This window comes from Danio aesculapii, chromosome 3 (assembly GCF_903798145.1).
Source record: "Danio aesculapii chromosome 3, fDanAes4.1, whole genome shotgun sequence".
Taxonomy (NCBI): Eukaryota; Metazoa; Chordata; class Actinopteri; order Cypriniformes; family Danionidae; genus Danio; species Danio aesculapii.
The window spans coordinates 47,068,237-47,083,715 of NC_079437.1; the positions used below are offsets into that span (position 1 = coordinate 47,068,237).

At 36.6% G+C, this 15,479-nt stretch overlaps 1 protein-coding gene across 1 annotated transcript in view; it reads right to left on the minus strand.

Moving 5' to 3' along the window:
* The window catches only part of LOC130221591 (protein tweety homolog 2-like), a 56,762-nt gene that overhangs the window by 27,645 nt on the left and 13,638 nt on the right, over window positions 1–15,479 (minus strand). Inside the window, exons 3-4 of the mRNA XM_056454141.1 lie at window positions 3,760–3,855; window positions 301–373 (exon numbers count right to left, since the gene is read on the minus strand). Coding sequence (XP_056310116.1) covers window positions 301–373; window positions 3,760–3,855 — 169 coding nt within the window. The remainder of the gene's footprint in view (window positions 1–300; window positions 374–3,759; window positions 3,856–15,479) is intronic.

A 15,479-nucleotide genomic window follows, 5' to 3' on the forward strand; every position in this document is an offset into this window, starting at 1 on the left:
CAAAGCAGATTGGCCTGTTTAGTGAAACAGAGACTATGGCTGTTTACATGCAAGCTAGCGGACTGAGTAATTTAAATGACCAGGGCTTTGTAATCAGCTTTGCAAACTGGCATGAACCAAGAGACGAATAAACGCGGTCGCTGAACTCTGATAATCTCCTAAAAGTTTCACAGAACTCACGCTCTATATAGGCTGATTTACAAACAAAATCATATTTTGTTATAGCTAATACAGGTGACAGTGTTGATGAATGAAGTGATTGGTCAAAGTGGGAAGTCATGTGGAAACATGATAACTTACCACAGCTGTGGCAGTGCCTGCTCCTAATGATGCCCAACTCATGATCAGGGTCAACATGCCACATACCATAATACTGAAATGAGAGAAAAAAAAGAGAAAGAGAGGGAATAACAGTAAGACATCTTTACAGAGATTTAACTTTTTATTTTTTTGAAGGTTTAGGAGGAGTACTATTTATTTATCAATTTTTTTAATAAAACCATCTTATGCTCAACAAAGCTGCAGGTATTTAATTTAAAAAAATCAAGTAAAAACAGCAATGTTTAGTGTGAAATAACAACCTGACAAATATCGTATATAATAAAAAAGCCCATATAATAACTTGACTTTTACTTTAGTATGGTATCAGAAGTGGCTTAAATAAAAGTAAAGGCCTCTAGATTACGCTTATTTTACCAAAATAAAATATGATCATGCCTTGATATTTTATTTTTTAATTAGGACAGTAAGATATGCCTTTGCGAAGGCAAAAGTCTTGTCACTTAACAGAAATAATGTACGTAATTTAAAGTCATGATGCAGTGGAAAAATAATTACTATTGTGCATGACTCCCATGAACTTGAAGGACTGCATCCAAACACTCTGCAATGACTCAAATAACTTATTAATAAAGTCATCTGGAATGGCAAAGTAAGCATTCTTGAAGGACTCCCAGAGTTCATAAAGATTCTTTGGATTCATCTTCAATGCTCCCTCCATCTTACCCGAGACATGCTCAATAATGTTCATGTCTGGTGACTGGGCTGGCCATTCCTGGAGCACCTTGACCTTCTTTGCTTTCAGGAACTTTGATGTGGAGGCTGATGTATGAGAACTAGCGCTGAAGAATTCGCCCTCTCCTGTGATTTGTAATGTAAAGGGTAGCACAAATGTCTTGATACCTCAGGCTGTTGATGTTGCCATCCACTCTGCAGATCTCTTGCACGGCCCCATACTGAATGTAACCCCAAACCATAACTTCTTCTTCACCTAACTTGACTGATTTTCTGAATCTTGGGTCCATTTGGGTTCCAGTAGGTCTTCTGCAGTATTTGTGAATACAATTTGTGGAATGCAGTTCAACAGATGATTCATCAGAAAAATCTACCTTCTGCCACTTTATATATATATATATATATATATATATATATATATATATATATATATATATATATATATATATATATATATATATATATATATATATATATATATATATATGTGTGTGTGTGTGTGTGTGTGTGTGTGTGTATATATATATATATATATATATATATATATATATATATATATATATATATATATATATATATATATATATATATATATATATGTATATATATATATATATATATATATATATATATATATATATATATATATATATATATATATATATATATATATATATGTGTGTGTGTGTGTGTGTGTGTATATATATATATATATATTTTTTTTTTTCATTTAAATATTTTTTTCAACATTACCATGTTCTTAAATTTGTGAGGTATTAATTTATTTCATTTTATGATATACTGTGCTGCATACATAAAAAAGCACACTGAAAAAAAATTATTCAAAGATGATTCCTTGGATTTACTCAATTTTTTTATGTTAATTGGTTGTAAACAATTTATTTGGGCTAAATTTAAACAAAAAAATTAGGTTGAACTTTGCTCAATTTAATTTTTTTGTTTAAATTCAACACAAATAAATTGTTTGCAACAGTTTTGCATGCAACACTTTTTTCAGTGCATATTGCCAACAAGTCTTGCAAGAGAATATTTATATAGATCTGCAGATTTCTACTAAACTAGAACACTTACATCAAAACACCATTTATTACATAAGCAAGCAAATATCAACTAAGCTTCCTCTTTTAAATACATCTGATTTTACTTAAAGGTGCCATAGCGCAATGATTGAACTGTCCTCTAATACCTACATAGTATGTAGGTATGTGGCTTAGGGGAGTAAAAAATTCCCCAGAAATTGTTTTATATGCTTATTTATAATTTATACACCCCTCAAATGAAAAGCACGGTTTTGACCAAATTTGGAATGGTCATAAATATTAATGAGTTCGAGTGAGCTATCTGTAGGCAACTAAGTCTGTTCCACAATTACTGCTTCTATACGTTATGTGCTATAAATAAAATGAAGGCAAAAATGTAATTATACCCAACAAAAGGGACTAACAGAGGTGTTTTTAGAGTTGTATTTTGTGAGTTTAACTTGTATGAAAAAGCAGGCAAGAATTAATATCAACCCAGATAAGTTCAATGGTGTTCTTTTAATCAAAAGTAGCATGTGGCATGCAGAATAATAGTCTTAAGTGCAATGTAACAATTGATATTCTGTTTTCACAAGGATTTTACACTTATAAGATTTACTGGAGAACTAGGAAACAATGGTGTTTGTGGCTTACGATAAATCATTTCCATTTACTGAACGCTTATTATTCAGCTATTCCTAAGTCTATGCAGATTTTCATTCTATGGCACTTTAAAAGATGGTCTTAAAATTCCAAAAACACTTATAAAGGAACACCACATACTTAATTTGTAACATACAAATAAATAAGAATGCAAGCCAGAGATCAAACACGTGAGCCTGTCAGTGATCACGTGAGTAAATACACGGTCAAAAAAAGACAGTGAAAAATGGCATAAACGGCTCCCTTGTGGCTCTGGAAAATGGAGCGAGATTTCCTCAAAACAGCCTCTCTCTCTCGTCTGAGGACGCTCTTAAAAGCACCAATAAAGCGGATTGGAAGCACGTAATAATTAGTTAAGGGCGAGCACATGCTCACGCCAGCAGAGAGATCAATAAGCATTAGAGGGGTAAGTGAGGATGGATCTAAAGGAGCTTCCAATAAGGCAAACAGGGGAGAGAGAGAGAAAGGCTTGAGATTAGAGGAAATGCAGGGCGCGCTGGCGACTGGCTAAACCACAACACTCAATGCACTCAGAGTCTCTCCACCGAGGTCTGTTTATGTCAGAAGCTACATTATTTTACAGTGCATCCGTTAGGAATTTAAGCTAGCACTGATTAATAAAAAAACTTTACGCTAAACAAATAGTTAAAGGGACAGTTCACTCCCCAAAAATCTAATTTTCTCACCTTTAAGTAGTTCCAAACATTTAGAAGTTTGTTTATTTTTTTCCCTGTTGAACACAAAGTCATTTTGAAGAATAAAAGCCCCCAACAATCTTCAAAATATCTCATTTGTTTTCAACAGAAGAAACAGAAATGGAAGGATTTTAATTTTTGGTGAACTGAGAAAGCAGTATATGCAAGATAAAATAATAAGGTATTACATATATAAAAAATCCAGCACACATCCAAATACATATTGAATTCTATCCCCACACTGACGTCAAAGGGCTTTATGTTTACAAAAATGGGTCATGCTTTTTCTTCTGCAATGAGAACACTCACAGCCGGATGTCTAAATCAAAGATATTTAAAGCACTTACACTGCGAGCAGCCATCGAGACTGCTTTGCCAATCCCAGACATGCTAGAAGACAGATGACTAGGTCCAAAATCAACAGCAACAGGTACGTCAACCATCTGAAAGCAAGCAAAGACGATAGCAAAGATATTTTATTCTTAGTACAGTGTACTCTTTGTCATGTTCAGTGATATGAAAAGAGGTGACATCCAAAAATCACTTTTTGGCATTTTTATTCAAAGTTTTACTTGTTTTGCAAATATATTGGGAATCTAAGCAACTTTTATTTATGTCCGACATAAGGGGTGTACGACAGAAAATCCTAACAAAGTACTACAATGGAAATACACTTTGTTTTAAAAAGTGTATTATGTATTTCCTTGACCAGTTGACCCTTCGCTAAGCCACACCTGAAAACCGCCACACACCAATCGTGGCTCAGCAACCATAATTACATCTGTGAAGCTTTTGAGTGAGGCAAACAAACCAAAGTGTTGTGCATATGGATTGTGCAAATCTGCCACCCAGTATCTTTTTTTTGTTGAGATTTTACAGATACTTCATTACAATTATGCAATTACTGTACATATCAAACTACAAAAAAATCCACAAAATACTCCCATCCTAAAACAACTAATTGTTAAAAACTAAATGATTCTTGTCTGCACCAATAGCCTTGTGGTTAGTGCATCGACACATGGCACCTAGGTGTTCACGGCGACCCGAGTTCGATTCCAAGCTCGAGGTCCTTTGCAGACCCTTCCTCTATCTCTGCCCCAAAATTGTCCTGTCTCTAAATCTCCACTGTCCTATTACAATAAAGGTGAAAACGCCTAAAAACAAATAATTATAAAAAATTCAATGATTTTCTTTAACAGAACAAAGCACATCTTTATAGCACCATATATTGGAAAATTTCTCAAATTTCTCACTAAACTGCAATAGTTAAAATCTATTTTAAATGAGCTTTCAACATTTTTATAAAATCTAAAAACATCAACATCTGAGAAACCTTCGATCTTGTTTCATCTACTCGTATACATAGCCATCTTTGCTCTTCCCAAAATAAAATTGAACAATTGACGTTGTTCTCTCCTTTTTGTGAATATATATACCCCAAAATGAACAACTGTTTAGAAAAACTACACCAAATAAAAGAAAGAAAGAAAGAAAGACAAAGAAAGACAGAAAGAAAGAAAGAAAGAAAGAAAGAAAGAAAGAAAGAAAGAAAGAAAGAAAGAAAGAAAGAAAGAAAGAAAAAAAAGCAAGAAAAAGAACATAAGAAAGAAAGAAAGAAAGAAAGAAAGAAAGAAAGAAAGAAAGAAAGAAAGAAAGAAAGAAAGAAAGAAAGAAAGAAAGAAAAAGAAAGGAGAAAAAAAAAGCTCTTTAGTAAGCATGGTATATTCAGTTAGAACCACATTTTGGACAAAAACTATTATAGAACAGCATATCCTATGTGTGTTATCTCATCTTCATCACAAATAAGAAGGTGGTATTACAGAAAAATCCTAACTTTACCAAAACAAAAATCCTTGAAATTAGCTAGCTAGCTCTCTGCAACTCTAACATGGTCGCCCCTAAATCTAAGCAGGGCTGCACCTGGTCAGTACCTGGATGGGAGACCACAAAAGAAAGCTGGGTTGCTGCCAGAAGTGGTGTTAGTGGGGCCAGCAGGGGGCACTTAACCTGCAGTCTGTGTGGGTCCTAACACCCCAGTATATTAATGGGGACTCTATATGCTCAGTGAGAGCCATCTTTCAGATGAGACGTTAAACCTGAGGTCCTGATTTTCCGTGGTCGTTAAAAATCCCAGGATATCCTTAAAAAAAGAGTAGGGGTTTAACCCCGCCATCCTGCCCAAATTTGCCCACTGGCCTCTGTCCATCATGGCCTCCTAACCATCCCCATATCATAATTGGGTTCATCATTCTATCTTCTCTCCACCAATGAGCTGGTGTGTGGTTTCAATTCAATTCAATTCACCTTTATTTGTATAGCGCTTTTACAATGTAGATTGTGTCAAAGCAGCTTCACATAAAAGGTCATAGTAAATTTATTTTGGTGTGCCGTCGTGTCATCCAGGTGGATGCTGCAGACTGGTGGTGGATGAGGAGTTGTGTGTAGCCTTCAAAGATCTCCTTTACTACAGTAAAAAAACTTTCTCAGCTGTTATTTGATGTATTTGTTGTGGAGTTAATTCAAGCCTTTCTGCAATGAGTCACAAACAATGTTGTTACAAAGTTTGCATGCATGCATGCACTCACGCACGCACGCAAGTGCACACACACATGCGGCAAATTTGACAGGACTGCTGTGAAACATCCATTATGTTAATGTACAAAATAAACCTGATTTAAGTCCACAAACCAGAATTGAAGTGTTTTCTTTCATGATTGTACTGACACTATGCGGCAGTGGTAATGAATTAAGTAGCAATTTTACTGTGTTTATTACAAAAATGCACCGTTTAAAAACATTTCAAACTTGTAAAACTCATTCCTGAGGTGCTGATGATCACAGAGAACTGAACAGATCTACTAATTCTAGTTGCTTTGCGCACACACTGTCTTCTTCTGGATATGATTATATGCGTTACTATGGAGTCATGTTAATACGCATCTGTCAATCAATTTGGTGGGCAGGTAAACCGCACTCCTACATCACGTTGCATTGGGCCTCAATATGGGAGGGATTTGGAATCTAGTTTAATGACAGGAAATAAAAAAAATTACATTTATTGTGTTTCTATCAGTCCAATATGACTGTGGACACTATATCGACACACAGCTCTGTCCAAACAGCTTACAAAAGTTGATTTTCATCATATGTGCCTTTTAATGCACCTCTCATGGACCATAAAACAACCAATCTTAAGTTGCAGAGGTTTATTAATAACCAACAAAAAAGATTGTATGGGTCAAAACAATCTGTATTTTTTCTGTTATGACAAAAACCTGAATATTGAATAAAAATCAAAGTTACATAAGCAGATTTTGTAAAAGTTCCAAACAATACCAAAAAAAAAAACATTTATTAGCTAAGAACTTAATCTGCACAACTACGAAGCCAATTTTCTCAATATTTAGATTTTTTGAACCCTCAGATAAATGAAAACATTCAGGTTTAAATCTGAAAGTGCACCATGTTTAAAACTACTGATTCTTTAACAAAATAATCGACTCAGAGTCAATAAATGAATTGTGTTGGTTTTGGATCTTTTGCCTGAATGTATGGATGTTTATATGGTACATCACCATATATGTGGTGCCGGATCCGGTAAAACATGAACCTGCCTTTCTTTTTAGACACTAGCTGAGCGCAGGAGATCATGAGACTGATCATGACATGAAGATGACGATCACTGACAGGTCGAAGATTCGGTTGTGGGGAATAAAGGCTTAAAGTTAATTTTCACAACAACACCAGAGTATAGCCAACCTAATGTTGTGTTTATTTCTGTTATTTTTCTAATGATTGATACAATAACCTACACTGCAATGTGGGATTTGTTGGCTGTTTGCTATTAAAGGAGCAGCAGAGATTATAATATTTGGGACTTTGTTGGACTTTGACAGGGACTTTGTCAGTAACTGTTACAGTTCATATGGACCAGTCTCTTCTTCCTCCAGATCATAACATGTAAGTGTAAATTAAATTGTTGCCTAATTTTCTGTAGTTTGCGAAATATTTATTTAATAGTGTGTCTCGTGATCCTTTGCCATTTGACTTTGCCTTGGCCACCATCAGCTGTTCCAACAAGCACAGTGCGGTCAATTTTCAAAATAGTTCGACTTTTGCCAATGTGTGGATTAATACTGATTGTGTGTCGCTGTTATTACTTGGGGAGTTAAGAGTAGAGTAATATGCTGGAGTTTAGCATTATGCTGGAGTTATGCATTCCTGTATTGCTCTCTCACATACTCTGTGCCACTTTATAACCATGTTTCTCTCCATCTCACGCTGAAGCCAGTCAACCAATTGCAACAGACTGGGTCATCGGACCAATCACAGCAGATTAGCATCACACAAAGAAGGGGTTTGAGAACAAATGAATCGCTGAACAAATCATATGGGAGTCGTTGGGTTAATTAGGTAAAAATAAATGCATATTATAAGTGTTTTTTGACCTTGCATGCATATCAGTCAGTTGTTAGAGAGGCAGATTGTGTATAAATCTCAATTTCTAAAAACGAACCTATTTTGTAGTCCATGGTCACATAATTTCTTTTAATTTAATTTTATTACCCGAACTAATTAGAAATAAATTGGACAAATATGATTGCATTTTTATAATAACTCGACAGTGCCCTCTTTAAACCTCATCTTGTGTGATGTATGTGTGTGGGAGCATGCTTTCAGCAGGTCTCTAAGTACGACTTTTTAAAGTGGGTGTTTATGACACTCAAATTACTCTTCCGCCTTCTGTAATATGTTTCCCATCCACGCAGTAAATAATTGAACAGACTGAATAGACATAAGCATTTTATGAGCTCCTGGTATGTGAGAACAGACAATCTGCCAAACAGGATCAACCTGAGTATGTGTTAATTTTACAGCTTTGAGCTGCTGAACTCATTACACTTTAATAAAAAATTTATTAAATTATTGAATTGCTAGGACACCGTTTTCTAACAAATCTTATCACCAAGAAATTCACCAAAAACCTGTAAAAACAGTAGATGCATGTCAGTTTTCAGTGCTGCACTGGTTTAGTGTGTACATGGTCTGTGGAATACCTGGCAAGCCACAATTGGATCAGTAATTTTTCACAATGAGGGCTCAAAAATGGCCATACATCTTGAGAGAAAAAGAGAGAGTGAAATATATGGAGACAAAGGTGTATAATGATTCAAGAGAAGGAGGCCAAAGATTGTGCTATTAGATTTGCCTATGAGTAATAGAGGAAGCAAGGCTTGACAGTGGCTGCTCAATAGCACAGTCCTTTAGCTGCTTGAAACACTAGCTCCTTGTCAATATATGCACTGCCAGTTCATAACACGCAAGCCTACAAATGGAAATGTAATCTCCTTGGAGGACATGCAAATCAATTTTACAAGACTGCTTTAAAAGTCCAACCTAGTCCACATCTGATCCAGTAGTTGTGCCAGTAATCATAAACATTTTGGCCAGTTAGCATGTTTAAAGAAATCGTTCACATAAAAATTAAAATCCTGTCATCATTTACTCACCCTTGACTGTCTTAAAACATTTTGAGATTTGATTTTACACAAAAGTTATATTGAAGAATGTTGGAAACCAGTCACAATTGGCATCCGTAGTTGGAAAAACTAATACTATAAAAGTCAATGGTTAGTTATATTAATTTATTTAAAATTTAAATTTTGGGGGTAAACTATTAATTTAAGCCAGTGCCCCTTTCAAAATATCTTGATTTTGGCCAGGGTTGACAAATGAGGGAAGCAGACTGAGCAGCCATACTCAGATATAAGGCTCAAGGCTTTTAAAATGGAGTCATGTGTATAGGGAGTTAGATAAAACCTTCCAATAGTAAAAAAGTTGGATGCTTGAGATAAAGGTCCAGCAGTTTCACCTCAGAGATGAGCAGGGTAAAAAGTTAGGAGAGGTAGGTCACTTTGAGAAACAGGGGTTTCTGGAACATTCAGAGATATTTCAGACCCACATCTACACTGGGAGTCTCTAGAGTAGGACAAAATGCTTATCCTGCTCCTTAAACAGGGTCATATTTTAGGAGGACAGAAGCGTGAGAAATATGGGTTTGAGGACTGGTAGTTTGATGGATAAAGTAACATGTTTGATAAGAAAGACTACAAGTTTAAAGTAGAAGCATAATATTGAAGATATTTAGTAACATTTTTGATGAGTAGGCTCAAATCTTCAAAAGTGGGTCACTTGTGTCAGTAATAGTGTTACAGCTTTGACAGTAGTATGGTGGTATGCTTAAAATAGGATTGCATGTTTGGGACATATTTTTTTAAATAAAGTAAAATAATAAAGTTTAAAAAGTAAGGCCAAAAAGTTATAAAAATATAAAAAGAAAAAAATCAGTAGGGCCACCAGTTTCGGGTTGCATGTATCAGGTAAATATAAAACATCAGGTTGCACATAATTGAAGAGTAGTACCAAAACTGAAAGATTTGTGTTAACATGATTGAGGAGTAGGACCAGAAGTATAAAAATAGGGTTGTGGAGTAGGGCAAAAACTTTAACATAGAGGGTTACAAGTTTAAGTTTCAGGGTTAAAAGTTATAAAAACAGAGTCACTATTGAAGAGTAGATGCAAAAATTTGAAAAAACAATGCCACATGTTTGAGGAGTAGATCGTGTGGATCACTGGTTTGAATAGTAGACCCAGAAATTCAAAAAAATAGGGTCAGGATGACAAGTTTGAGGAATATGACAGACCTGAAAAGCAGGGTCACATAACAGGGGAACTGAAAACTGAAAACATGAAACTGAAACATCTGATTTTAGACCACAATAATTCATTAGTATGGAGTAAGGCTTTCTTTTGATGTCAATACAGCATCAGTTGGTTTTGGGGATGACAGATACAATTTCTGCACATTGGCCAAAGGGATCTCTAGCCATTCTTCTTGCAGAATAGTGGCCAGGTCACTACGTGATTCCGGTGGAAGTAAATGTTTCCTTACTTGCTCCTCCAAAACACTCCAAAGTGGCTCAATAATCTTTTGCTCTGGTGACTGTGCAGGCCATGGGAGCTGTATAACACTCTGTCACCAGTCTTGCTGTATGTATTGGTTTATTACCATCATGATATAGGGCACTGCCTTCAGGATACAATGTTTGAACCACTGGGTCCACATGGTTCTCCAAAACGGTTAGGTAGTCCTTGGCAGTGACGTTCCCATCTAGCCCAAGTATTGAGCGTAGAGAATGCCATGATATTGCATCCCAAACCATCACTGATTCACCCCCCATGCTTCACTCTGGACATGCAACAGTCTGGGTGGTACGTTTCTCTGGGGATTCTCCACACTGTAACTCTTCCAAACATGGGGAAAGACAGTGAAGGACGATACATGTTTGACATTGTCCACAGCCCAAGATTTTTGCTGATGACACCATTGAAACCAACATTTGGCATTGGCAAAAGTTAGCTTTAGCATCCCAGCAATGTATATTGACCCTGTGAAGCTCCCAACAAACAGTTCAGTTGGAAACAGGAGAGTTAAAGTGCAAATTTAATTCTGCAGTGAGTTGGGCAGCTGTTGTTTTATGTTTTTTGGATACAATCCAGGTTAACACCCGGACATCCCTTTCAGACAGCTTTCTCTTGTGTCCACAGTTACTCCTGTTGTATGTGGTTTGTTCTTCTTGGTGGTATGCTGACATTACTCTGGATACCTTGACTCTTGACATCACAAAGATTTGATATCTTGGTCACAGATCGGGCAGCGATAAGTGCACCAACAATTTGTCCTCTTTTGAACTCTGATTTGCCACGCATGATGTTGTGTGCATTGCAATATTTTAAGCAAAAGTACTATTACTCTGCTAATTAAACTTCACCACACCTAAACCACAACCACACTATGCTTCTACTAGTGGAATGTGTAATCAATGAAGATTGGCCACCAGGCTGGTCAAATTTAGCCATGAAATCTCTAACACTAAATTAGCCAGTGTTTCAGTTTCATTGTCCAAACTCTGTATTTGACTGGTACAGCAAGAACTAATAAAAAAAAAAAAAAAAAGGAATCACATGTTTGAGAAGTAGTCTCATAAGTTCAAAAACCAAGGTCACATGTTTGAGGAGTTGGATCAGAAGTTTTAAAAAAGGGTCAAATGTTTGAGTAGGCCCAGACATTTGAAAAACAGGTTCACTTGTTTTAGGAGTAGACACAAAAGTTAGAAAATCTGAGTTACATTTTTGAAGAGAAGGTCCAGAAGATTGAAGAACAGTCAAATGTTTGATCAGTAGTAGGGCTGTGTGATATGGGCAAAAGAAACTTATCACGATTTTCTTGAAAAATACTGCGATTTCAATTTCAATAACGATTTTGTAACAGACAGACTGAATCTGTGTTTACAGTGTGAATCTGAAACATATTTCAAAAGAAAAACAATTAGATCTTTATCAAAGACCTGTAACAAGTCTCTAAAACTGACATAATATAAAAATCACCTAGTAAAGCTGTAACGAACAGTCTCTAGCACAGACCTGTAAAAAAAAATGAAGGCTCCAATGTTCTGCATGCCCAAATGTCAGTAGTTGCATGTGTCTTCACAGATTTGTTTTGTCATGCATAGATCATAGACCCTTTTGTGACACTGCCATGAAATAAGCTGTTCACATAACACGGCTTTTGCGTGCACAAGTCCATTATTTCCAATGGAGGCGCATGGATTGCGTGCAGGAGAGCGACAAGTGTGCGTATTCCAGGTGCACCCAGATGAAAACATCTCTTTTCAGACAAACATCTCTTTTCTGAATGCTGCACCGAGAGTAACGTAACAACAACTGACCGATCAGCTTTACACTTTGTATGGAATATACACATTTCGGTAGACTAATTATCTCAGACAAACACAAGACACCTGAACACCCACTGCTTTTTAATTCTCTCCATACATAAAACTTGCATCAAATTTGTTAATTTATCATCCTCTGAGAAAACGGTTGATGGTCACCGAGCAACGACAAAGGAGCGACAGCAAAGCATGTTGAAAATGCTGAAGGAAGCTACGTGCTTCGCGCTTTCAGGTGCAATACGCTTATTTCACGCAGCCACCATTTTAAAACACAAAAGAGAGGCTGCAGTGGGAAGAAAGACGGAATTATAGGATCAGCACTGTAAACATGCTGTGGACTACAAACCTCCAGCTGTTGCCATGATTTCGAAATGCAGATATGGTCATAACATCACTCTTGCAGGTAACATCACTTTAAAATCATTCAGTTAAGTTTAATTTAAACACTTAAAAGAATATTAGGCAACATCGAGCAACATCACAATCTCTTTAAGAGGGTCCTACTAGGCTTCAGTTCATGGCACCAGGTAAACATAGTGGTGGCTTCCCTGCTTGCTTCAGCTCATGTAAACCGGTGAGTGATAAAACCATGCAGTCCTCAGTAGCACATCCTTGTGTTGTCTGTAATAGTGTTGTCCCAGTACTGAAGTTTTAAAAATGGCCATTTCCCGCCACTGAGCAAATTCAAACACAGCTAATTTGCCATAGTATTCACCAGTGCTTAACAAAAATGACTGTGATTGGCCGTGAAGGTCATCAGTTCACTGCTCCTCATTAATTGCAAACACAGATGCACGAACACTGGATCATTTTAAAGCTGCAAAGATCAGTCGAGTCATCAGCGGATCGCTCGTCTGTGTTTGCACTCGATAAACAGTGGTGAAGTGCAATGAACTGATGAACTTCATGGCCAATCACAGTCATTTCTGTTGAGCACTGGTGGGAAATTGACGGTTATTATACATTTCAGTAACAAAATTCAGTATCATGACTGGTTTAATGTAGTAAAAGAATCAGTTCATTAACTTGAGCTTGATAAATGGCATCTATAACATGTGTTTGGGAAAGAAAACGTTAGCTAAATAGTGCCATTTCCTTTAACTTTGCTGAAAATGAGGTCTGATGTCCCTTTTTATTTTCATTTTCCATTCAGAATGGACCTTCGGGTCACTCGGAAGATGGTGAAATGATAAATTTGTGTCGATTTATCTTCGCTGATAACAGCCAGGTACACAACATTCCTGTGTGACTCAGGCGATACTTCCAGGTTTCTTCCCACCACAGCCTCGATATCACTTTTTTAATGGCGGCCACGTAAAATCAGTCTATATGAGACTGACTTACAAATTACCTGACTTACAAATTACCTTCAGCCATACATCAGCCTTCCTGTATCTAAATGAACTTAATCCCATAGGACAGATGTTGACTCTTTTGGCACTAATGGCCCATTTCCACTGACTGGTAAAGTACGTTATGGTACAGGTCACCTTTATCAGGCTTGCGTTTCCACTACCAAGGGTACACTTTTGATGGGCGTTGTGTACGACAGAGAGTATCAGTCGATGTCATTCTCGCTTGAATAAATATCTACAGTAAAGCTGCACAGGTTGTTCACAAATCATATGAGAAGCACTTCTCACAAAACAGATGCTTCAAACATATAAATACTTGTGTATAAATGTTTATTACTAACTTTTCTATGAACATGATTTGATTATAACTGCAGATCAATGACAGCCTCAACAGGCTACTGTACTACTATCAATAGCCTACTGTAACATCTGCAATTATATAAAATAAATAAATAAATGCAACATATATAAACACATATAGACCCTTACACTCTCTGATATGTTACCACTTACAGAAAAACTACACACAGCAAACATTTAGTCCTTATTTGAGTTCAAAAACAACACGCAACATATAGCCCGCAGTCAGAGCAAACCTCTCATCTGTGTCTGTAATCTTCACCAGCACATATAACCTCTGTTAGAAAGTAATTCCGTCATTCCGAGTTCATAATAGTCCAAAAGGTGATGATAAATGTGGCAGTTTGTTCATTATTCAGATTGCTGAAACAATTTGCTCCTGTGTTTTGGTGGGCTTCTCCTTTTTTTCACGCTTCACTCTCACGTTTGTCCTTTTCTTTTCTGAAAGGATCAGACATCATAGACACTTCAATAATCACACACATGTTATTATTGTCAGCTCAAGAAGTTTGTTATATCAAATATAAATGCGATCGCGAGCTCTCGCACTTTTAGAAGGCCTCGTAAAACAACAACAGGGCACAGCAGATTTTGTTCTTCTTGGCTTTGTGGCTGTTCATCAAGACAACGACAAGGTTTGTTTGAGCTCGGGTCATCCATGGCTTGTTATTATATGCATATAGTATTACGGTGTAATGTCTCGACTGGGTATTTAAAACATGCCGGTTCCTTTGTTTTCATTCTGGCTAGCTCCTCGAGATTGTGATGTAATTCTGTAACCAATCAGCGTTTAGCTGCACGTGTAGCTCCACCTTTTGGTACACTTTCTCGTGTTTGGTACCCTTTCGAAAGGCAATTTAGAAATCGTGATTGTCCAAATTGCGATTTCAATATGATTTCAATTAATCATGCAGCCATAATTAGTAGGGTCACAAGCTTGACTGGTACAGCAAGATCTTTAAAAAAACAGGCTCTTATATGTATGAGGAGTACAAATCAGTACCATATGTTTGAGAGACAACGCATACTTAAAAAAAATCAGAAAAAATAGGGTGGCATGTTTGAAAAAGTTTAAGAAATCTTGAAAAGTAAAGTTTTAGGAGTAGGACGGGAACTGAAAAACAGGATATGTTTCAGGTGTAGGGCAAGATCTTTGAAAAAGAGGTCAATATATTAGAAGAGTCAAAACATGGGTCACATTAAGTAGAAGAGGTGTGAACCTACACTGGTCTCATGGTTCGGTTCGGTTATGATTATGGTGCCATTGATTCGGTTCAATTCGATATCTCGGTGCATCACGGTGCATTGACAATGCTTTCCATATATAATTATATATTTTACTTCACAGGCGCTGTTCACCAATGAGTGACACTGATAAACTGCAGCGGCGCAGTGTTACCAGATTGGGCGGTTTTGGATAGGCATTTCGGCGGGATTTGGGTAGTTTTTGGGCCACAGTGAGAGAGAGAAATGGAGTTTACTTTCATTCTCTCAATTGCTATGGAATAGGGGCTTCTACTGTAAGTGTCAGTGATAGACTGTCCAGCAAACAC